At 42.0% G+C, this 26,675-nt stretch overlaps 1 protein-coding gene across 2 annotated transcripts in view; it reads right to left on the reverse strand.

The window, feature by feature from the left end:
* PLPPR3 (phospholipid phosphatase related 3) overlaps positions 1-26,675 on the reverse strand; it is a 479,615-nt gene that overhangs the window by 51,363 nt on the left and 401,577 nt on the right. For both annotated transcript variants that reach the window (XM_077254403.1, XM_077254393.1), the window contains one exon: positions 23,802-23,859. In XM_077254403.1, coding sequence (XP_077110518.1) covers positions 23,802-23,859 — 58 coding nt within the window. The remainder of the gene's footprint in view (positions 1-23,801; positions 23,860-26,675) is intronic.

Below are 26,675 nucleotides of genomic sequence, written 5' to 3' on the forward strand. Positions count from 1 at the left end.
CACCGCCACGCGACCAATCACAAGCCGCGACGTCATTCTCAGGTCCTAAATTCCTAGAATGAGGAGTTTAGGGCCTGAGAATGACGTCGCGGCTTGTGATTGGTCGCGTGGCGGTCACATGAGCGGCACGCGACCAATCAGAAGCCGTGACGTCATGGAAGGCCCTAAACGCGCTCATTTTAAGCAAAGCAGGCTGCCGGTTAACAGCGGTAAGGTGCAGGGGCCTCCGGAGAGGTGAGTATATCCATATTTATTATTTTAATTCTTTATTTTACACATTAATATGGTTCCGATACCGATTCCCGATACCACAAAAGTATCGGATCTCGGTATCGGAATGCTCAACACTACCTATAACTTACCTGTGGCACCTAACAGGTGTTGGTAATAACTAAATCACACTTGCAGCCAGTTGACATGGATTAAAGTTGACTTAACCTCTGTCTTGTGTCCTTGTGTGTACCACATTGAGCATGGAGAAAAGAAAGAAGACCAAAGAACTGTCTGAGGACTTGAGAAACCAAATTGTGAGGAAGCATGAGCAATCTCAAGGCTACAAGTCCATCTCCAAAGACCTGAATGTTCCTGTGTCTACCGTGCACAGTGTCATCAAGAAGTTTAAAGCCCATGGCACTGTGGCTAACCTCCGTAGATGTGGACGGAAAAGAAAAATTGACAAGAGATTTCAACGCAAGATTGTGCGGATGTTGGATAAAGAACCTCGACTAACATCCAAACAAGTTCAAGCTGCCCTGCAGTCCGAGGGTACAACAGTGTCAACCCGTACTATCCGTCGGCGTCTGAATGAAAAGGGACTGTATGGTAGGAGACCCAAGAAGACCCCACTTCTTACCCCGAGACATAAAAAAGCCAGGCTGGAGTTTGCCAAAACTTACCTGAAAAAGCCTAAAACGTTTTGGAAGAATGTTCTCTGGTCAGATGAGACAAAAGTAGAGCTTTTTGGGCAAAGGCATCAACATAGAGTTTACAGGAGAAAAAAAGAGGCATTCAAAGAAAAGAACATGGTCCCTATAGTTAAACATGGCGGAGGTTCCCTGATGTTTTGGGGTTGCTTTTGCTGCCTCTGGCACTGCTTGACCGTGTGCATGGCATTATGAAGACTACCAACAAATTTTGCAGCATAATGTAGGGCCCAGTGTGAGAAAGCTGGGTCTCCCTCAGATGTCATGGGTCTTCCAGCAGGACAATGACCTAAAACACACTTCAAAAAGCACTAGAAAATAGTTTGAGAGAAAGCACTGGAGACTTCTAAGGTGGCCAGCAATGAGTCCAGACCTGAATCTCATAGAACACCTATGGAGAGATCTAAAAATGGCAGTTTGTGAATCCCAGCCCCGCAATGTGAATAAATCATAAGTCACTGCGGGGCTGGGAATCACAAGCAGGGCGGCCGCGCAGGCGCAGTCAGCTGGACTGCATATGAGGAAAGACGGCCAGTGTTCACTGCGCCTGCACCAGGCAGGGGATAAGAGCGCAGGCGCCGGCTACTTTTGAAAACAGCGGTGAGGAGGAGGCGGCACCCGGCGCCAAGAAAATGTGAGTGACAGCTGTGTGCTGTCTGAAGCAGGGGGGAAATGCCGGCCCACTTGACTGAGGAGCAGGTATTTCAGACAAATGATCAAACTGATTATTTCTCAAGTTACAGCACCCAGAACTAAAAGAGCCACCTTGTCAGAATGCAGCATTACTGCTGCACAAGATGGCTCTTTTAGTTTGAAATGACTGGGGGGGGGTGACAGGTTCCCGTTAACAAAAAAGTGTGAAACAACTAAAAATATGTCTTATATTCTAGGTTCTTCAATGTAGCCACCTTTTGCTTTCTTTGATGTCTGCTTTGCACACTCTTGGCATTCTCTTGATGAGCTTCAAGAGGTAGTCACCGGAAATGGTCTTCCAACAATCTTGAAGGAGTTCCCAGAGATGCTTAGCACTTGTTGGCCCTTTTGCCTTCACTCTGCCATCCAGCTCACCCCAAACCATCTTGATTGGGTTCAGGTCTGGTGACTGTGGAGGCCAGGTCATCTGGCATAGTACCCCATCACTCTCCTTCTTGATCAAATAGCCCTTACACAGCCTGGAGGTGTGTTTGAGGTCATTGTCCTGTTGAAAAATAAATGATGGTCCAACTAAACGCAAACCGGATGGAATAGCATGCTGTTGCAAGATGCTGTGGTAGCCATGCTGGTTCAGTATGCCTTCAATTTTGAATAAATCTCCAACAGTGTCACCAGCAAAGCACCCCCACACCATCACACCTGCTCCTCCATGCTTACGGTGGGAACCAGGTATGTAGAGTCCATCCGTTCACCTTTTCTGCGTTGCACAAAGACACGGTGGTTGGAACCAAAGATCTCAAATGTGCCCATCAACCATGGCAAGGTGATCTCCCTCTAATGGGTCCTACTCTACCATACATGCCACTTTTGGGCCACCAGCCTACAACTATGGATAAAACATGTGACTCTGGGCTAAACCTACAATTTATGGGCAGGTAGAGTTGATTACCGCCACCTGCAAGGTCAATGGGAGAAGTGCAAGATCAGTCTGGATGCAGTCAACATCCAATAACTAAATAGAGAAAAAAAACCAACCAGCACTCCTAATGTGAACACGAGCAAGCTGCAAACTGCATCATATAGATAAAAAAGAACAGCAGCACATGTACATGAATCTAGGCTGTGTGAAAACACAGACAAATATTCAATATGAATTATACTTCTCAAAAATATTTTTTTCACTAATTTTTTCAAAATTTTTTTTTTCATAAAACTTACAGTAATAGATGAAATGAAGATTCTTAGCGCATAAATTGGCCAATTCATGTGTGCCCACATGAATTGGCCAATTTATGCGCTAAGAATCTTCATTTCATCTATTACTGTAAGTAATAAAAAAAAAAAATTTAAATTTGTGAAAAAAATATATGATGCAGTATGCAGCTTGCACGTGTTCACATTAGGAGTGCTGGTTGGTTTTTTTCTCTATATATAGACTGTATATGTTTTCACGAATATTTGAGCCCATTCCATGTCCATTTTGCAAGCCAGCGAGAAAATCGCGCCGTACGGATGCCATACGGATGACACACGGATAATTTTGAATACGGATCACTGTTCAGGAACTTTTCTGCGTATTTTGGCCGTAAAAACCGGACCGTATTTTGATATGTTAGGTCTGACCCCGGCCTTACTCTGGACTCTGTCTGGCCTCTGTTCACCTGTGTCTTTCTTTTCAGAAGTGCACAAGCCTGTGGCCGACTGCCTAAAAAGACGGACATTGCTGGATCATAGGCCAGACAGAGTCCACAGTGTCTCCATGTGCCTCTTTATAGGGAATCTTCCCTCAGGGGTTCCATCTCAATCACATATTTCAGAGATTTACATGGAATGTAAAACTCAGGATAAATGTGCGCCGATCTTTACTGTGATCTTTGGGCGGCTGAATGAACAAATCAATAGCAGGTCAAGAATTGGTTTTATTTACTTTTTAAGCCGTTCTTCAATCGGTATAAGTGATTAGACAATTTTATTCTTTGGGTTGCTGCGATCACAGCGATACCAGATTTATGTGCTGTCACACACTAAAAGACGATTTTTTTTGGCACAAACTGGTTTTTGCATTGGCATATTTTGATAGCTATATTTTTTCCACAGACACAGAATCATGTGAGGGATTGTTTTTTTGCAGGATGAGTTGAAGTTTTTATTGATTCCTTTTTTGGGCACATAACATTTTTTGATCGCTTTCTATTACGATGTTTGGTAGGCAGAATGAATAAAAACCAGCAATTCAGGATTTTTTTTGCCATTCCGCGTGTGGCAAAATTTATAAGGCAGCATTATTCTTCGTCTTAGAACAATTACAGCGATACCACATGTATATATTTTTACAATTTTTTTTTTGCACTTTTACACAATAGAAACTATTTTTATTGTGTAAAAATGTTTGCATTGCTTTATCTGAGAGCTATAACTTTCATTTTTCTGCTGATGAAGCTGCACGGCGATGAGACAAGATGACGTGTTCAACTATACCATTTTTCATTTACATTTATCTTTCAGCTGTTCAGCCTTTGCTGATTAGAAATTATAGGGGGACCCTACATTATTTTTTTTCTGGGGTTTCCTGTAAACTCACCAGTAGAGGCTACTCAAACAGGTATGAGCTGTTATTAATAGCCTGGGAACCTTTTGGGATATTGGCCTCTTTACCGGAATAATAACATCTGCTGCTTTCCCTCTGCTGGTTATGAAAATTAATTTAATTATTGTATACAAGATGTATGTACACAGTGGGTGCAGAATACAACTTGCATCACTGTCGCCTGGTCACGCTTATCTCAGGGTGACCAGGCGACAATGAGGAGAGCTGCCTTCAGCACCCAGTGCCTGGGAACAGCGGAAACAGAACAGCTTTTCCAAGGTGCCAGTACGTGTCACACTGATGAGGCACACGGATGCACATGTATGCCACATGTATGTAACACATGGACACACTGACATGGAAAGCTCTGGTACTGTTTTTTCCAGGACTGGAAACATCAGGACGTGTGAAAGAGGCCTAACTGTAAGAGATGAGCTGACACAAGTTAGTTAGATAATGCACTGCGCATGATATAACTAACTTGCTAGAGCGTGGTGACCCAGATGTTGTCATGTCAACATCAGGTCACTAGTCACAAAGTCAACGATAGGGCCTCCGTGATGAAGGCCGATTGAATGGCAAAGGGGGCTCCCTCTGCCTGCCTTCTGTACACTGAAATCGATATCATTTGCAGCATTTAAGGGGTTAAACTGCACAGAGGGCACCGAACCAGGCAGTGAGTGCCATGTGTCAGCTGTCAGAATTGCTGAACACACGGTGTTGATCTTGCAAAATGGCCTGTACGTATCCATATGTACAAGGTTGGTAATTACTTACCAACCTAGATGTATGGATACGTCCAAGCTGGTGAAGATACGAAGGTTGTAGACACCACCTCATGCTACTGTACTGCTAGGGCAGAGGTCTCAAACTGCATTCCTCAAGGGCCGCAAACAGGTCATGTTTTCAGGATTTCCTAGTACTGCACAGGTGATAATTTAATCACTTACACACATAATGCTGCCCTCACTAAAGTCTCTAATGACCTACTAACAGCTAAATCTAACTACTCCATGCTAATTCTCTTGGATCTCTCCGCAGCATTCGACACTGTGGATCATCAGCTCCTCCTCACTATGCTCTGCTCCATCGGCCTCAAGGACACCGTTCTCTCTTGGTTCTCCTCCTATCTCTCTGACCGATCCTTCACTGTATGTTTTGCTGGTTCCTCCTCCTCTCACCTTCCCCTTACTGTTGGCGTTCCTCAAGGATCAGTCCTAGGCCCCCTCCTCTTCTCTTTGTATACTGCCCCTATTGGACAAACAATCAGTAGATTTGGTTTCCAGTACCATCTCTATGCTGACGACACCCAATTATACACCTCTTCTCCTGCTTTCACTCCGACCTTCTTAGAAAACACCAGTGATTGTCTTACCGCTGTCTCTAACATCATGTCCTCCCTCTATCTGAAACTGAACCTGTCAAAAACTGAACTCCTCGTGTTCTCTCCCTCTACTAACCTACCTTTGCCTGACATTGCCATCTCCGTGTGCGGTTCCATCATTACTCCAAAGCAACATGCCCGCTGCCTTGGGGTCATCCTTGATTCCGAGCTTTCATTCACCCCCCACATCCGATCATTGGCTCGCTCTTCTTATCTGCATCTCAAAAACATTTCTAGAATTCGCCCTTTTCTTACTTTCGACTCTGCAAAAACTCTTACTGTCTCACTTATTCATTCTCGTCTGGACTATTGTAACTCTCTACTAATCGGCCTCCCTCTTACCAAACTCTCCCTGCTCCAATCTGTTCTGAATGCTGCTGCCAGGATCATATTCCTCACCAACCCTTACATCGATGCCTCTACCTTGTGCCAGTCATTACACTGGCTACCCATCCACTCCAGAATCCAGTACAAAACTACTACCCTCATCCACAATGCACTCCATGGCTCAGCACCACCCTACATCTCCTCTCTGGTCTCAGTCTACCACCCTACCCGTGCCCGCCGCTCCGCTAATGACCACAGGTTAGCATCCTCAATAATCAGAACCTCCCATTCCCTTCTCCAAGACTTTACACGTGCTGCGCCGATTCTTTGGAATGCACTACCCAGGTTAATACGATTAATCCCCAATCCCCACAGTTTTAAGCGTGCCCTAAAAACGCATTTGTTCAGACTGGCCTACCGCCTCAACGCATTAACCTAACTATCCCTGTGTGGCCTATTAAAAGATTAAAAAAAAAAAAAAACATAATCAGGTTCCTCTCATCATGTTCTCATACTCTGTATACAGTTAATAGCACTCTGTGTCTGTACTGCTACATACTTAGGCTGTTAACTGATTCATGCAGCTTTACATGAACACCCGAGCCTTACACTATGGCTGGTCCAAATAACTAAAGCAATTGTTACCATCCACCTCTCGTGTCTCCCCTTTTCCTCATAGTTTGTAAGCTTGCGAGCAGGGCCCTCATTCCTACTGGTATCTGTTTTGAACTGTGATTTCTGTTATGCTGAAATGTCTATTGTCTGTACAAGTCCCCTCTATAAGTTGTAAAGCGCTGCAGAATATGTTGGCGCTATATAAATAAAAATTATTATATATTATTATAATGATTCCAGCACCTTGTACAATGCCAAGGAAATCTTGAAAACACACATGGTTTGAGGCCCTCGAGGAATGCAGTTTGAGACCCCTGCTCTAGTGGGAGAGAAAAATGCAAAACTGACCAAAACAACAGACAAAAGGACAAGAACAGAGAAATGGTCTGTGGTCACCACCTGCAGAACCATTTATTTATAATGGTTGTTTTTCTAATTGCCTATCATTTCTTCATGTTGTTTGTTCCATTTGCACAACAGCAGGAGAAATTGATTCACAATCAGTGTTACCTCATAACCGGAAAAGTTGCTTTCACAGAAGTGTGACTGACTTACAGATTGTGTTCTTTAAGTGTTGCCTTTATTTTTTTCATTGTATACAATACAGAGCAGATATATATATATATATATATATATATATATATATATATATATATATATATATACACAGTACAGACCAAAAGATTTTTCTGTATTTTAAAGGGCTATTTGACCAAAAAGGAGAGTGATGGGGTGCTACGCCAGATGACCTGGCCTCCACAGTCACCAGACCTGAACCCAATCGAGATGGTTTGGGGTGAGCTGGACCGCAGAGTGAAGGCAAAAGGGCCATCAAGTGCTAAGCATCTCTGGGAACTCCTTCAAGATTGTTGGAAGACCATTCCCGGTGACTACCTCTTGAAGCTCATCAAGAGAATGCCAAGAGTGTGCAAAGCAGTCATCAAAGCAAAAGGTGACTACTTTGAAGAACCTAGAATATAAGACATATTTTCTGTTGTTTCACAATTTTTTGTTAAGTATATAATTCCACATGTGTTAATTCATAGATTTGATGCCTTCAGTGTGAATTTACAATTTTCATAGACTTGAAAATACAGAAAAATCATTAAATGAGAAGGTGTGTCCAAACTTTTGGTCTGTACTGTGTGTATGTATATATATATATATATATATATATATATATATATATATATATATATATATATATATACATGCAATGGGGAAAGTAAGTATTTGTTACCCTGACAATTTTGCAAGTTTTACCATCTACAAAGAATGGAGAGATCTATAATTTTCATTGTAGGCACACTTGAATTATGAGAGACAGAATCTTAGAAAAAGAACCAAAAATCACATTGTATGATTTTTACATAATTAATTTGCATTTTATTGCATGAAGTATGCATCTGATACAATAGAAAAACAGAATTTAATATTTGGTACAAAAATATTTGTTTGCAATTACAGAGATCAGATGTTTCCTGTAATTCTTGACCAAGTTTGCACACACTGCAGGAACTTTGGCCAGATCTTCTCCAGGTCTTTCATGCTTCTGGGCTGTCACTGGGCTCCTTCTAAAGACTTTCTATAGGGTTCATGTCTGGAGACTGGCTATGCCACTCCAGGACCTTGAAATGCTTCTTATGAAGCCACTCATTAGTTGCATTGGCTGTGTGTTTTGGGTCATTGTCATGCTGGAAGATAAGCCACAACCCATCTTCAATACTCTTACTGAGGAGGTTGTTGACCAAAATCTCATACATGATCCCATCCATCTTCCCTTTAATACAGTGCAGTCGTCCTGTCCCCTTTGCAGAAAATTACCCCCAAAGTATGATGCTTCCCCCACCATGCTTGAGATGGTGGTCTTGGGGTTGTACTCATCCTTCTTTTTCCTCCAAACATGTTGAGCGGAGTTGATACAAAAAAGTTTGATTTTTGGTCTCATCTGTCCACATGACCTTTTCTCATGCCTCCTCTGGATCACACAGATGGTCATTTGTGAACTTCATACGTGCCTGGACATGTGCTGGCATGAGCAGGGGGACCTGCAGGATTTTAATCCATGATGGTGTAGTGTGTTACTAATGGTAATGTTTGAGACTGTGGTTCCAGCTCTTGCCTTCTCACCAAGCTGCTTGACTATTGTCCTGTAGCCCATCCCAGCCTTCTGCAGGTCTACAATTTTGTCCCTAGTGTCCTTAGACAGCTCTTTGGTATTGGCCATGGTGGAGAGGTTGGAGTGTGATTGAGTCAGTGTGTGGACAGGTGTCTTTTATACAGGTAATGAATTCAAACAGGCACATTTAATACAGGTAATGAGTGCAGAGTCAGAGGACTTCTTAAAGAAAAACTGTCAGAACCAGAATTCTTGCTGGTTGGTAGATGATCAAGTACTTATTTCATGCAATAAAATGCACTTTAATTATTTTACCCCTTTGAGACGGAGCCCTTTTTCATTTTTGCGTTTCTGTTTTTTTGTTCCCCTTCTTCCCAGAACCATAAGTTTTTTTATTTTTTCATCAATATGACAATATGAGGGCTTGGTTTTTGCGGGACAAGTTGTACTTTTGAATATCACCATTGGTTTTACCATATCGTGTACTCAAAAATTGGAAAAAAATTCCAAGTGTGGTGAAATTGCAAAAAAAGTGCAATTCCACAAAGGTTTTATAGATTTTTTTTACCATGTTCACCAAATGCTACAATGACCAGCCATTATTATTCTCCAGGTCATTACGAGTTCATAGACACCAAACATGTCTATGTTCTTTTTTTATTTACGTGGTGAAAAAAAATCCAAAATTTGTTAAAAAAATAAAATTGCGCCATTTTCCGAGACCCGTAGCGTTTCCATTTTTCGTGATCTCGGGTTGGGTGAGGGCTTATTTTTGCATGCTGAACTGACATTTTTATTGATGTCATTTTGGTGCAGATACAATCTTTTAATCGCTTGTTATTGCATTTTAATGCAATTTCATGGTGACCAAAAAACCATAATTCTGGCGTTTTTACTTTTTTTTCTCTCTACACTGTTTATCGATCAGGTTAATCTTTTTTTTATTGATAGATCAGGCGATTCTGAATGCGGCGATACCAAATATGTGTATGTTTGATTTTTTTTATTGTTTTATTTTGAATTGGGCGAAAGGTGGGTACTTTAAACTTTTATTTTTTTCTTATTTATTAATATTTTTTAAAACATTTTTTATTACTTTTGGCATGCATTAGTAGTCTCCATGTGACACTAGAAGCTCTCATAACCCGATCGGCTCTGCTACATGCAGGCGATGATCAGATCACCTGTATGTAGCAGAATACCTCACTTGCTATGAGCGCCGACCACTCCAGAGTGGAATTACCAGCAGGTCACATAGCAGATGTACAAACATGCTACAAGTACCTCCGCATCCCACAGGGATACGGTAATCATGATGAGGAAGCAAGGAAAGCAGCAACTTCCAAATACCATCAAATGGTAAGACAGGTCCTGAAGAGCCAGCTCAATGGGAAGAATAAAATCCGCACCATCAATACATATGCCCTGCCAATTATCAGATACCCTGCTGGGATAGTTTGCTGGCCAAAAGAAGAGATAGAAGCTGCAGATGTGAAGACACAAAATCTCTTCACAATGCATGGAGGTTTCCACTCTAAGGCCGGGGTCACACTAGACCGTAATACGGACGAGTGGAACGCGAGAAAAAAATCGCATAGCGCTCGACCCAATGTTAATCTATGGGGCAGCTCCCATCATCCGATATTTTCTCGGCCGTATTCAGGATCCGAGTGAAATCGCAGCATGCTGCGATTGTCAGCGTATCTCGGCCAAGAATCGCCAATGCAAGTCTATGGGTGCGAGAAAAAAATCGGATTCCACACAGACCAGCAGTGTGACTTGCGAGAAATACGCAGCGGTGTTCTATAGAAAAGCCGGTAATTCAATTGCCGGCTTTTTCTTTCTCCTTCACAAACCCGACATGATATGAGACATGGTTTACATACAGTAAACCATCTCATATCCCTTTTTTTTTTTTGCATATTCCACACTACTAATGTTAGTAGTGTGTATGTGTAAAATTTGGGCGCTGTAGCTTGTAAAATAAAGGGTTAAATCGCGGAAAAAAATGGCGTGGGCTCCCGTGCAATTTTCTCCGCCAGGGTGGTAAAGCCAGTGACTGAGGTCAGATATTAATAGCCTAGAGAGGGTCCATGGTTATTGGCCCCCCCTCGCTAAAAACATCTGCCCCCAGCCACCCCAGAAAAGGCACACCTGGAAGATGCGCCTATTCTAGCACTTGGCCTCTCTCTTTCCATTCCCGTGTAGCGGTGGGATATGGGGTAATGAAGGGTTAATGTCACCTTGCTATTGTAAGGTGACATTAAGCCAGATTAATAATGGAGAGGCGTCAATTATGACACCTATCCATTATTAATCCAATAGTACGAAATGGTTAATAAAACACACACACATTATTTAAAAGTATTTTAATGAAATAAAAACACAGGGTGTTTTAATATTTTATTATACTGGTAATCCACCTGAAGACCCTTGTCACCTGAAACAAAGTTAAACAAAACAAACAACAATATTCCACACCTTCCGTCGTTCCGTCAGTCCCACGATGTAAATCCATCTGAAGGGGTTAAATCATTTTACAGCCAGGAGCTGTGCTAATGCACCCGCTCCTGTCTGTAAAATGTTGTGCATGAATGGAGTGCAGGGGAATGTCCTGTAGTTACCTTGATTCGCGGTGATGCGCCCCCTGCTGGATGTCCTCATATGAACTAAAGCGTGGTAAAAAGGCTCAAGTTCATATGAGGACATCCAGCAGGGGGCGCATCACCGCGAATCAAGGTAACTACAGGACATTCCCCTGCACTCCATTCATTCACATGTGCATGTGTCTGCACAAACGGTTTGAAACCGACTCTATGAGGATGGTCTGAGTGCCAGACATCCACAGATGGAGGTTGTGCTCACAGCCCAACACCGTGCAGGACACTTGGCATTTGCCAAAGAACACCAGGATTGGCAAATTCGTCACTGGCACCCTGTGCTCTTCACAGATGAAAGCAGGTTCACACTGAGCACATGTGACAGACGTGACAGAGTCTGGAGATTCCGTGGCGAGTGATCTGCTGCCTGCAACATCCTTCAGAATGACCGGTTTGGCAGTGGGTCTGTAATGGTGTGGGTGGCATTTGTTTGGAGGGCCGCACATGCTCGCCAGAGGTAGCCTGACTGCCATTAGGTACCGAGATGAGATCCTCAGACCCCTTATGAGACCATATGCTGGTGTGGATGGCCCTGGGTTCCTCCTAATACAGGACAATGACAGACCTCATGTGGCTGGAGTGTATCAGCAGTTCCTGCAAGACGAAGGCATTGAAGCTATGGACTGGCCTGCTCATTCCCCAGACAAGATGGTTTTGGAGATAAGGAAGTCTGCAAGTGGGAGCTCCAGTGGGAACTGAAGTTTACTGTGTCACTGTGGGCGAATCCTGCAGGCATATCGACTGTTCTATAAATTTTCATTTGTTTTGCCGATAGAAAGGCTGTGCTTATTTTGCAAACTGCACTGGTTTATGTCGTATTCAAATAAACCAGCAAAAGATTAACAAAAGCAGCATTCCAGTATCTACCTCTGAGAGCAGCTGAGTGAACCAATCTGTCACAGTTGGTGTTTCGAATGCAGGCAATGCTCCAGGGCAGGTCGACTGCCCTACACCCAAGTCCGACTGATGACTCCTACGCCAGAAGTCGGTAAGACGGGCCATGCAGAAGTTGACACCCGGGATGATGTGGAGGCTTTTCTCATGGATTTAGAGAGGGTGGCTGATGGGGAGAAACTTCCACTATAGCGGATGGCGGAGGTGCTAGTGCTATATTTGACATGAGAAACCTAAAAAGTGTATTATGACTTAGCACTACAAAATGAACGACTGGGCATATGCTGGCAACAAACTCCCTCACTCACAGATGTTTGACATGTTACTTGGGTTGAGCGAAACGGGTCGGCCATTTTCAGAAGTCGCCGACTTTTGGCAAAGTCGGGTTTCATGAAACCCGACCCGACCCCTGTGTGGGGTCGGCCATGAGGTCGGCGATCTTCTGAATCTGGTATCGGAATTCCGATACCGAGTTCCGATATGTTTGCGATATTGGAAATTGGTATCGGAATCCACATTTAAGTGTAAAATAAAGAATTAAAATAAAAAATATTGATATACTCACCTCTCCGGAGGCCCCTGGACATCGCAGCCTTCTTTGCTTAAAATGAGCGCGTTCAGGGCCTTCCATGATGTCACGGCTTGTGATTGGTCGCGGCCGCCCATGTGACCGCCACGCGACCAATCACAAGCCATGACGTAATTCTCAGGTCCTAAATTCCTAGGAATTTAGGACCTGAGAATTACGTCACGGCTTGTGATTGGTCGCGTGGCGGTCACATGGGCGGCCGCGACCAATCACAAGCCGTGACGTCATCTAAGGCCCTGAACGCGCTCATTCTTAAGAAGGAAGGCTGCCGGAAAGAAGCAGGGCGCGTCCGAGGGTGAGTATATACCTAATAGGAATATACTCACCCTCGGCTTCTTTCCGGCAGCCTTCCTTCCTAAGAATGAGCGCGTTCAGGGCCTTAGATGACGTCACGGCTTGTGATTGGTCGCGGCCGCCCATGTGACCGCCACGCGACCAATCACAAGCCGTGACGTAATTCTCAGGTCCTAAATTCCTAGAATTAGGAATGTAGGACCTGAGAATTACGTCACGGCTTGTGATTGGTCGCGTGGCGGTCACATGGGCGGCCGCGACCAATCAGAAGCCGTGACGTCATGGAAGGCCCTGAACGCGCTCATTTTAAGCAAAGAAGGCTGCCGGTTACCAGCGGTAAGGTCCAGGCTGCGTCGGAGAGGTGAGTATACCAATATTTTTTATTTTAATTCTTTATTTTACACATTAATATGGATCCCAGGGCCTGAAGGAGAGTTTCCTCTCCTTCAGACCCTGGGAACCATAGTATCCCATTGCACTGCATTGGGTTTCGGGTTTCGGCCGACCCCGACTTTTTTATAGGATCGGCCGATTTCACTCGACCCGACTTTTGAGAAAGTCGGGTTTCGTGAAACCCTACCCGATCCTATAAAAATAAAAGTCGCTCAACCCTACATGTTACATTTTGTCCAAAAGTGGTTGCAGCCTTAGTCTTCCACTCATGCTCAAATGGTCAAACATTCGGTGATGGACAGATTCATCCTCTCCCTTCCCAGGCCAATACATACCTGGGTTTCTCAGGATGACCTTCAGACCTGGTTAGCCTAGTAGAGAGGTATCAGGTTGTAAAGAAATCCCTCAGGAAAATGGACATTGTCACTTCCACATACTGTAATACCCAAAGAGGGCAGGCTCAACATGGAGGGGTTCTAGAGGGGGGGATTCCAAATTCCACTGAGGGTCCCCCAAAGGTTGTTGCTAAACACGTGGTCTTATGGCGATGTGACATTCCTGGACATGTAGCCACCTGGTGTCAGATGTCCCCTGAACCAATGGACTGCAGCCTAGGCCGGCGTTGTTCCTATGTTGCTAGTACACCTATCAGGCCTACAGTGTTGATTGTCAACCCGGCAAGGGGCTTCAAGCTTGTACCATGTCAGTTAACACTCATTAGCTGGTACGGTACAGGCTTGCGGCCCCTCGCCACAAGCGTACTTGGACTTTTACTGCATACTGGTACCTTGACCTTTTGGATTCTGGAAGTCTCATGATCCTGATCAGTGCTACACTTCCCCACCATTTGATCCCTGACAAGTTTGTGGACACCCGCTGTATACATGGAGACACCAAGGACTGGATTACCCTGTGGCCAGAGTGATCAGGGGAGCAGACTGCAGTCTTAAGTCCCATGAGGTCGAGCCACTAAAGGACTTGTTACCTCCAGTTATATTGGAGCTGAATTTTTCCTTATTTTGGGACTTGTGGCAAAAGGGAGCTGTATCGAGTGTCTTGGACAAAAGCCAGATCCCTCGGGAAGAACTCAAAGATGAAGGAGTTTGCCCTGTGTGTCCTTGCTGGAGAGGAATATGAGATGGAAACTGAGAAGCCCAACCTCCCTGAGTTAGATGTGTTCGAAGAGAACTTTGAGACTGCTCAAATTAGGGACATTACTTTAAAGGGGGCGTTTGACAATCTTACAGTCTGTAACAAGGTTGCTCAAAAGCTGGGGGAAGACACCATGTTCCCACACTGTGCAGTTATTGGTGAGTTACTATATCGAGTGACCAAACTGAGGGGAGGTGATATATTGGAGTAGCTGTTGATTTCAGGATGGTACCGGCAGAGGGTTATAGATATGGCCCATTTGCATGTTTTAGGGGGACATATGGGTGTAAAAAAAACTCAGGAGAGGATAATGCGGAGATTCTATTGGCCAGGATGTTACCGGGAGATCCTACATGATTGTAGGTCCTGCTTCACCTGCCAGATAACCGCTCCCTCTTCTCACTTCTAAAGTCCCCTAGTCCAGTTACCTGTGATAGAGGTCCCATTTGAGATAATTGCTGTGGATCAAGTAGGTCCCTTAGTAAAGTCTGTATGGGGGCATAAATACATTGTAGTGGTCATGGACTATGTGTCCCAGACCCTGAAGCAGTACCACTAAGAACCCTGCCAAGAGTATAGTCCGGGAACTTGTCCATATTTTTTCTACAATGGGCCTACCAAAGGAGATCTTGACAGGCCAGTGCACCCTCTTCATGAGCAAATTGATAAAAGAGCTCTGTAAGGTCTTCCAGATTGCCCAGCTGCGAACCTCATTCTACCATCTGGAGATGGCATAGTAGAGCGTTTCAATAAGACCTTAAAGGCCATGCTCAAGAAGGTTATTGAGAAGGACGATTGAGACTGGGACTATCTGCTTTTGTTTCTGCTCTTCTCTGTCAGAGAATTTCCTCAAGCCTCCGCTGGTTTCTCGCCATTCAAGCTCATGTATGGTCGCAATCTGCGAGGGGTCCTAGATGTCGCCAAGGAAGCCTGGGAAACCGAGGTCATGCCACACCAGAGCATCATTGAGCATGTTGCCCAGTTGCAGGAGAGGATGGTGAAAGTTATGCCTATCATGAAGGTGCATCTTCTCCAGGCACGGGAGGTACAAGCAAGGGTCCTGCACTGGTTTATATCGGATTCTAATAAACCAGCAGAAGATTAACACAAGCAGCGTTCTTGTATCTCCCTCTGAGCCAGTCTGTCACAATATATATCTTCTATACACACACACACACACACCCCTTTAAGACTAACATGTGAAATACTCCCTCTTTAGGCCGGCTGTCACACTAGAGAGAAATACGGACGAGGGAGAGGCGCAAAAACAACACATTGCACACGGACCAATGTTTCTCTATGGGGCAGCTCCCATCAGCCGTATATTTCTCGGCCTTATTTTACAGGCTGAGAAAATTGCAGCATGTTGCGATTGTCAGCATACTCCTCCAAAAATACGCCAATGAAAGTCTATGGGGCAAGAAAAATGCGGACTACACATGGACCATGCATGTGACTTGCATGAAATATGCACCGGTATTCTATAGTAAAGCCCGTAATTCAGTGCAGTGTACGGTAAAATCACACTGACAGGTTAGAATAGAATAGAAGAAAAAAATGTCTAGACGTAGAATATATATATATATATATGTCATTGATATATATATATATATATATATATATATATATATACACAACCCCTGGCAAAAATTATGGAATCTCCGGCCTTGGAGGATATTCATTCAGTTGTTTAATTTTGTAGAGATAAAAGCAGATCACAGACATGGCGCAAAACTAGGTGAGCCCGCATCAAAGCTGGGACATGTCAGCTGTTTTGAACAGCTGACATGTGCCCACAATAGCGGCGGGTGAAATAGCGATTCACCCGCCGCTATTAACTAGTTAAATACCACTGTCAAACGCTGACAGTGGCATTTAACTGGCACTTCCCGCCGGGCGGCCGGAAATGAGTGCATCGCTGACCCCCATCACATGATCGGGGGTCAGCGATGCTTCTGCATAGTAACCATAGAGGTCCTCGAGACCTCTATGGTTACTGATCCCGGCTAGCTGTGAGCGCCACCCTGTGGTCGGCGCTCATAGCACACCTGCATTTCTGCTGCATAGCAGCGATCTGATGATTGCTGCTATGTAGCAGAGGTGATGGAGTTGTGCCAGCTTCTAGCCTCCTATGGAGACTATTGAAGCATGGCAAAAATAAAAAAAAAAAGTAAAAAAAATGTGGAAAAAATAAAAAAAATATAAAAGTTTAAATCACCCCCCTTGCGCCCCATTCAAAATAAATAAAAAAAAAAAAATCAATCCTACACATATTTAGTATCGCCGCGTTCAGAATTGCCCGATCTATCAATAAAAAAAGCATTAACCTGATCGCTAAACAGCGTAGCGAGAAAAAAATTTGAAATGCCAGAATTACTTTTTTTGGTCGCCGTGACATTGCATTAAAATGCAATAACGGGCGATCAAAAGAACGTATCTGCTCCGAAATGGTATTATTAAAAACGCCAGCTCGGCTCGCAAAGTATAAGCCCTCAACCGACCCCAGATCATGAAAAATGGAGATGCTATGGGTATCGGAAAATGGCGCAATTTTTATTTTTTTTTAGCAAGGTTTAGAATTTTTTTTCACCACTTAGATAAAAAATAACCTAGTCATGTTAGGTGTCTTTGAACTTGTAATGACCTGGAGAATCATAATGGCAGGTCAGTTTTAGCATTTGGTGAACCTAGCAAAAAAGCCAAACAAAAAACAAGTTTGGGATTGCACTTTTTTTTTCAATTTCACCGCACTTGGAATTTTTTTCCCATTTTCTAGTACACAACATGCTAAAACCAATTATGTCATTCAAAAGTACAACTTGGTTCACAAAAAATAAGCCCTCACATGGCCATATTGACGGAAAAATAAAAAAGTTATGGCTCTGGGAAAGAAGGGAGCGAAAAACGAACACGGAAAAATGGAAAATCCCAAGGTCATGAAGGGGTTAAAAAACACTAAAAGAAATCAAGAACAAACAATGTGGTAGTCAGTAATGGTTACTTTTTTAACCAAGCATAGGGAAAAAATTATGGAATCACTCAATTCTGAGGAAAAAATTATGGAATCATGAAAAGCAAACAAACAAAAAAACACTTCAAAACACCATTAGTGTTTTGTTGCACCACCTCTGGCTTTTATTACAGCTTGCAGTCTCTGAGGCATGCACAGTACTCTTCATCAATCTGGCTCCAACTTTCTCTGATTGCTGTTGCCAGATCAGCTTTGCAGGTTGGAGCCTTGTCATGGACCATTTTCTTCAACTTCCACCAAAGATTTTCAATTGGATTGAGATCCGGACTATTTGCAGGCCATGACATTGACCTTATGTGTCTTTTTTCAAGGAATGTTTGCACAGTTTGCTCTATGGCAGGATGCATTATCATCTTGAAAAATGATTTCATCATCCCCAAACATCCTTTCAATTGATTGGATAAGAAAAGTGTCCAAAATATCAACATAAACTTGTGCAGCCCCATATCATCAATGACTGTGAAAATTTGCATGTTCTCTTCAGGCAGTCATCTTTATAATTTAGGCCGGAGACACACTAGTGCGAGATACGGCCGAGTCTCGCTGGTTAAAAGCAAGCTGTGGCACCGGCACTCCGGAGCGGAGCGTGCGGCTCCATGTATTGCTATGCAGCTGCACGCTCCGCTCTGGAATGCAGGTGCCACAGCTTGCTTTTAACCAGCGAGACTCGGCCGTATCTCGCACCAGTGTGTCTCCGGCCTTAATCCCATAATCCGAAAAAGAATTTTTTAGGCAGAAAATAGCACTTCAATTATTAATGTTGACATCGATTACCTAACCAGGTATGAAGTGACACATAAGTGAATAAAAAGTAACAATATCTTTATTGACATATTTGTTAAAATTACAAATCTTAAAAAACAGGATGATGGAAAAATTGGACCTCCAAACAAGATCGGGAGGTGACCTAAAAGAACCCAGATGGCAGTGTATTTTTTATATATGATATTGCTATACTTGAAAGAATATCCCTAGAGAGGGAAAAGAAAAAGAAAAAGAAACTGGGAATATGGATGGACGTGAAACGTCTCTTTAACAAACCATATTGCAGCCTTATATTTACTGAAAGGATATAACAAAACAAGTAGCAAAAAATATATATATGAATGTATATATAGCTACACCATCACATCGTAATATAAAGGCATGGATTTTTGGTATCAATAGTAATAAATTTGATTGTGACTAAAAAAAAAAAACCCACTCCTATACAAGAGGTGAATGGAACTGAAAAACTCCAGAGTGGTCACTAGATGGCAGTGTAATGCCTACGATCAGAAAGGAGTTTAATACATAAAGCAGTAGCCAGATCAAAGAATTGCACAGAAAAAAAAAAAAAAAAAATTGATCAGATGGCAGTGTATTTTTTATATATAATATTGCTATACTTGAAAGAATATCCCTAGAGAGGGAAAAGAAAAAGAAAAAGAAACTGACAATATGGCTGACATATTTACTGAAAGGATATAACAAAACAAGTCAGACAGCCATGAAATATAACTAACTCCGCCCATTTTTGCGTGTCATACTCTGCGCTCCTATACACCGTTGGTAACTGTGTACACACACCCCTAGCAACATCCTGACACGCCTACTTACTTTCAGGCATTGGGCTAATTAAGGCCGCCCCCTTTCGGACGTCACACCTGGCTCCCAGGACATAAAAATCCACACTTAACACCCAGACTCCATTACGCCCCTTTTGTTGGAAGAAGCTGAAAGGCGAAACGGGGCACGTTAGGGCGCAGGAGGTGACCAGTTCCCCCATTTCTTAGCTACCATCTCTACTCACATCTAGGTAAATATTTCATGGCTGTCTGATCATTTTTTTTCTGTGCAATTCTTTGATTTGGCTACTGCTTTATGTATTTAACTCCTTTCTGATAGTAGGCATTGCACTGCCATCTAGTGACCACTCTGGAGTATTTCAGTTCTATTCACCTCTTGTATAGGAGTGGGTTTTTTTTTTTTTTTTCTCCACCCTTTAGTCACAATTAGTGTTGAGCGATACCTTCCGATATTTGAAAGTATCGGTATCGGATTGTATCGGCCGATATCTGAAAAATATCGGATATCGCCAATACCGATACCTGATACCAATACAAGTCAATGGGACACAAATATCGGAAGTGATCCTGGATGGTTCCCAGGGTCTGAAGGAGAGGAAACTCTCCTTCAGGCCCTGGGATCCATAATAATGTGTAAAAATAAAGAATAAAAATAAAAAATAGGAATATACTCACCCTCGGACGCACCCTGGTTGTAACCGCTGCAACCGGCAGCCTCCATTCCTAAGAATGAGCGAGTGAAGGACCGTCGATGACGTCGCGGTCACGTGAGCGGTCACGTGAGCGGTTACGCGACCAATCACAAGACCGCGACGTCATCGCAGGTCCTTCACTCGCTCATTTTTAAGGAACGGAGGCTGCCGGTTGCAGCGGTTACAACCAGGGCGCGTCCGAGGGTGAGTATATCTTTATTTTTTATTTTTATTCTTTATTTTACACATGAATATGCATCCCGATCCCGATTTCAGATATCGCAAAAATATCGGAACTCGGTATCGGAATTCCGATACCGCAAATATCGGCCGATACCTGATACTTGTGGTATCGGAATGCTCAACACTAGTCACAATCAAATTTATTACTATTGATACCAAAAATCCATGCCTTTATATTACGATGTGATGGTATAGCTATATATACATTCATATATATATTTTTTGCTACTTGTTTTGTTATATCGTTTCAGTAAATATAAGACTGCAATATGGTTTGTTAAAGAGACGTTTCACGTCCATCCATATTGACTTGCCAGTTTCTTTTTCTTTTTCTTTTTCCTCTCTAGGGATATTCTTTCAAGTATAGCAATATTATATATAAAAAATACACTGCCATCTGGGTTCTTTTAGGTCACCTCCTGATCTTGTTTGGAGGTCCAATTTTTCCATCATCCTGTTTTTTAAGATTTGTAATTTTAAATAATATGTCAATAAAGATAATGTTACTTTTTATTCACTTATGTGTCACTTCATACCTGGTTAGGTAATCGATGTCAACAGTCACCTTATAAATCTCATTGGAATGGCACCAAGCAAAAGTTCCAGCATCATCACCTTGCCCAATGCAGATTCGCGATTCATCACTGAATATGACTTTCATCAGTTATCCACAGTCCACGATTGCTTTTCCTTAGCCCATTGTAACCTTGTTTTTTTCTGTTTAGGTGTTAATGATGGCTTTCAATTAGCTTTTCTGCATGTAAATTATATTTCCTTTGGGCGATTTCTTACAGTTCAGTTACAGACGGTGTCTCTAGTTTCCACCCATTCGTTCCTCATTTGTTTTGTTGTGCATTTCCAGTTTTGGAGACATATTGCTTAAGTTTCTGGTCTTGACGCTTTGATGTCTTCCTTGGTCTACCAGTATGTTTGCCTTTAACAACCTTCCCAAGTTGTTTGTATTTGGTTCAGATTTTAGACACAGCTGACTGTGAACAACCAACATCTTTTGCAACATTGCGTGATGATTTACCCTCTTTTAAGAGTTTGATAATCATCTCCTTTGTTTCAATTGACATCTCTCATGTTGGAGCCATGATTCATGTCAGTCCATGTGGTGCAACAGCTCTCCAAGGTGTGATCACTCCTTTTTAGAAGCAGACTAACAAGCAGATCTAATTTGATGCAGGTGTTAGTTTTGGGTATGAAATTTTACAGGGTGATTCCATAATTTTTTCCTCAGAATTGAGTGATTCCATAATTTTTTCCCTATGCTTGGTTAAAAAAAGTAGCCATTACTGACTACCACATTGTTTGTTCTTGATTTCTTTTAGTGTTTCTTAAAGCCAGAAAGTTGTTATTTGAAATGACTTTAGTTTTGTGCCAAGTCTGTGATCTGCTTTTTTCTCTACAAAATTAAACAACTGAATGAACATCCTCCAAGGCCGGTGATTCCATAATTTTTGCCAGGGGTTGTGTGTGTGTATATATATATATATATATATATATATATATATAATTTCAGAGCTAGATAGCCTAAAAGCCAGTAATTCAATTGCCGGCTTTTGCTATCTCCTTATCAAACCCGACAGTATATGAGTCATGGTTTACATACAGTACACCATTTCATATCCGTTATATTTTTACATATTCCTCACTAATAATGTTAGTAGATTGTGTGTGCAAAATTTGGGAGCTCTAGGTGTTAAAATAAAGGGTTGAATCACTGAAAAAACTAGCGTGGACTCCCGCACAATTTTCTCCGCCAGAGTGGGAAAGCCAGTGACTGAGGGCAGATATTAATAGCCTAGAGAGGGACATGGTTATTGCCCCCCCCGGCTAAAAACATCTGCCCCAGCCACCCCAGAAAAGGCACATCTGTAAGATGCACCTATTCTGGCACTTAGCCACTCTCTTCCCACTCCCGAGTAGTGGTGGGATATGGGGTAAAAAGGAATTAATGTCACCTTGCTAATGTAAGGTGACATAAAGCCTGGTTAAAAATGGAGAGATGTCAATAAGACACCTATCCATTATTAATCCAAAAGTAGTAAAGGGTTAAAAATTCACACACACATTATGAATAAAGTATTTAATGAAATAAATAAACACATGGGGTTTTGATATCTTTATTGTACTCTCAATCCACCTGAAGACCTTCGTTCTTCTGCAAAAAAGGAAAATTAAAAAGCAATAATATCCCATACCTGTCCGCCGTACAGTCATGTCCCAAGCTGTAATCCATCTGAAGGGGTTAAATAAATTTACAACCAGGAGCCTGCTAATGCAGCTGCCCCTGGTTGTAAAAACTGGGGAATGAATGGAATGCAGGGAAGCTTTGGTGACTTGCGGTGCTGCACCCCCTGGTGGCATAAACTCATGTGAACTGTAGCATGAGAAAATATTCAGAAAAATTCCTATGCTACAGTTTATATGAGTTTATGCCACCACGGGGCACAGCACCGCAAGTCACCGAAGCTTCCCTGAATTCCATTCATTCCCCAGTTTTTACAGCCAGGGGCGGCTGCATTAGCAGGCTCCTGGTTGTAAATGTATTAAACCCCTTCAGATGGCTTTACAGCGTGGGACATGACTGTACGGCAGACAGGTATGGGATATTGTTGCTTTTCTATTCTCCTTTTTTTGCAGAAGAACGAGGGTCTTCAGGTGGATTGAGTACAATAAAGATATTAAAACCCCATGTGTTTATTTATTTAATTGAAATACTTTATTCATAATGTGTGTATTTTTAACCCTTTACTACTATTGGATTAATAATGGATAGGTGTCTTATTGACATCTCTCCATTATTAACCAGGCTTAATGTCACTTTACATTAGCAAGGTGACATTGACTCCTTATTACCCCATATCCCACCGCTACTCAGGAATGGGAAGAGAGAGGCTAAGTGCCAGAGTAGGTGCATCTTACAGATGTGCATTTTCTGGGGTGGCTGGGGGAAGATGTTTTTAGCCAGGGGGGCAATAACCATGGTCCCTCTCTAGGCTATTAATATCTGACCTCAGTCACTGGCTTTCCCACTCTGGTGGAGAAAATTGCGCAGGAGCCCACACCAGTTTTTTCCATGATTTAACCCTTTATTTTAACACCTAGAGCACACAAACTACTAACATTATTAGTGAGGAGTATGTAAAAATATAACAGATATGAAATGGTTTACTGTATGTAAATAAGGAGGTAGCAAAAGCCGGCAATTGAATTACCGGCTTTTCTGCTATCTAGCTCTGTATTAAAAAAAAAAAAAAATATATATATATATATATATATATATATATATATATATATATATATATATATATATATATATATATATATATATATATATATATATATCTCACTGACAGACTGTATACATGTTTTCACGAATATTTGAGCCCACTGATCCACTATATGTCCATTTTGCAAGCCGGCAAGAAAATCTTGCCATACGGATGCTATACGGATGCCATATGGATGACATGCGGATACTTTTTGAAGAAAAAAAATTGCATCCTCGCATTGAATACGGATCACTGTTCAGGAACTTTTCTGCGTATCTCGGCTGTAAAAAATGGACCGTATTTTTGTACGTTAGGTATGATGCCTGCCTTATACCTCCCCGTTTGTTTTTTTAGACATTGATAACCGTATAAAAAATGTATAGATATATACTTACAGACACATAGACCGCTGCAAATGCTGAAAGAGTGGCATGTTGTGAAGGAAATGTCTTCCTGAAAACAAATTTTAGAATATTAATATTGAACACATACAAATCTGAATTTTAGGTAGCAACTTATAAGTAGTCTCCATACCCAGGGCCCCTTCTAGAAATTAGGTACAATTGCTTGCCACAGTGTGTGGTGTGAGTGTGTGTGTGTGTGTGTGTGTGTGTATGTATATATATATATATATATATATATATATATATATATATACACACATACATTAAAGCAAGCAGTTGTACCTAATTTCTACAATAAACTCTGAACAGAGTACCTTTGAATGTGTCACGGTTTCATCATTGTGGCCTAGGGCTGATGTGTGTGACAACTCAGCCGCCCTATGGGATCTGAAGTGTGTTGGGCTGTCAGTATTGTGAGTGACAGTGCCATCATCAAATCTGACCCTGGGGTGTTCTGGGCTTTCAGCACTTTGATTGACAGCCCAATCTGGTCTAGCATGGTGCCTCGCTCTTTTTATGATTTGCTGGCTATTTAGCTGGCTATTTGTGAGAAGTGCAGTGTCAGTTATAGCTTAGCTTTGTTTGGTGTTTGTGCTCAGCATTGAGTCTTTGTAACACTTTGTGTTTGCTGTGTAAGAAGGCTAATAGATGGTTAGAATACCCTTGAAAACCCTTGTGCAAGTAAGTTAGCACAGCTGAAAACAGTTTGGCTGAGAACCTATAAACCTTACTTTCCTTTGAGATAGTGAGAATCTGGAGCATTACATTTGTTGGTTTCATTAAACACTCAAAATGGACAGAAAAAAAGAACTTTCATGTGAAACTCCACAGTCTATTCTTGTTCTTAGAAGTGAAGGCTATTCCATGTGAGAAATTGCCAAGAAATGGAAGATTTCCTACAACGGTGTGTACTACTCCCTTCAGAGGAGAACACAAACAGGCTCTAACCAGAGCAGAAAGAAAAGTGGGAGGCCCCGCTGCACAACTGAGCAACAAGACAAGTACATTAGAGTATGTACTTTGAGAAATCGACGCCTCACAGGTCCTCAACTGGCAGCTTCATTAAATAGTACACGCAAACACCAGTGTCAACATCTACAGTGAAGAGGCAACTCTGGGATGCTGGCCTTCAGGGCAGTGTGGCAAAGAAAAATCCATATCCGAGACTGGCTAATAAAAGGACAAGATTAACCCCCAAGGGTGGTTTGCATGTTAATGACCGGACCAATTTTTACAATTCTGACCACTGTACCTTTATGAGGTTATAACTTTGGAACGCTTGCATAGATCCCAGTGATTCTGACAAGGTTTTCTTGGGACATATTGTACTTCATGTTAGTGGTAAATCTTCCTTGGCATTACTTGCGTTTATTTGTGAATAAAATAAATTTGGCAAAAATTTAGAAAATTTCGCAATTTTCCAACTTTGAATTTTCATGTCCTTAAATCACAACATGTCACACAAAATACTTAGTAAGTAACATTTCCCACATGTCTACTTTACATCAGCACAATTTTGGAACCAAAAGTTTTTTTTGTTAGGGAGTTGTAAGGGTTAAAAGTTGACCAGCAATTTCTCATTTTTACAACACCTTTTTTTAGAGACCACATCACATTTGAAGCCACTTTGAGGGGTGTAATTGATAGAAAATACCCAAGTGTGACACTATTCTAAAAACTGCACCCCTCAAGGTGCTCAAAATCACATTCAAAATGTTTATAAACCCTTCAGGTGTTTCACAGGAATTTTTGTAATGTTTAAAAAAAAAAAAGAACATTTAACTCTTTTTGACAAAAAATTTACTTCAGCTCCAATTTGTTTTATTTTACCTAGGGTAACAGGAGAAATTGGACCATAAAAGTTGTTGCACAATTTGTCCTGGCTATGCAGATACCCCATACGTGGGGGTAAACCACTGTTTTTACAATTCTGACCACTGTCCTTTTATGAGGCTATGGCAGAGCTAGGAAGGGAAGAAGCGCTGTTTGACTTTGCAATGCAAAATTGTCTGGAATTGAGATAGGATGTCATGTCGCATTTGGAGAGCCCCTGATGTGCCTATACAGTGGAAACCCCCAATTCAAACTCCAACCCTAACCCCAACACACCTCTAACCCTAATCCCAACCATAACCCTAACCACACCCCTAACCCTAATCCCAACCATAAATGTAATCCAATCTCTAACCCTAACTTTAGCCCCAACCCTAACCCTAATTTTGGCCCTAACCCTAACTGTAGCCATAACCCTAACCCTAATAGGAAAATAGAAATAAATACTTTTTTTAACACATTTTTCCCTAACTAAGGTGATGATAAAAGGGGGTTTGATTTACTATTTATAGGGGGTTTTTATAGTGGGTTTTTATGTTTGGCAGCTGTCATGAACTAAAAGACGCTTTTTATTGCAAAAAATATTTTTTGCGTTACCACATTTTGAGAGCTATAATTTTTCCACATTTTGGTCCACAGAGTCATGTGAGGTCTTGTTTTTTTGCGGGACGAGTTAACGTTTTTATTGGTATCATTTTTGGGCACATGATATTTTTTGATCGCTTTTTATTCTGATTTGTGTTAGGCAGAATGAACAAAAACCAGCAACTAATGAATTTCTTTTGGGGGCGTTTATACCGTTACGCATTTGGAAAAATTGATAAAGCAGTTTTATTCTTCAGGTCATTACTAGTGTTGAGCATTCCGATACCGCAAGTATCGGGTATCGGCCGATACTTGCGGTATCGGAATTCCGATAGCGAGATCCGATACTTTTGTGGTACCGGGAATCGGAATCGGAAGTTCCCAGTGTATGGATCCCAGGGTCTAAAGGAGAGGAGACTCTTCTTCAGGCCCTGGGATCCATATCCA

The sequence above is a fragment of the Ranitomeya variabilis genome, chromosome 1, assembly GCF_051348905.1.
Source record: "Ranitomeya variabilis isolate aRanVar5 chromosome 1, aRanVar5.hap1, whole genome shotgun sequence".
NCBI classification, from domain to species: Eukaryota; Metazoa; Chordata; class Amphibia; order Anura; family Dendrobatidae; genus Ranitomeya; species Ranitomeya variabilis.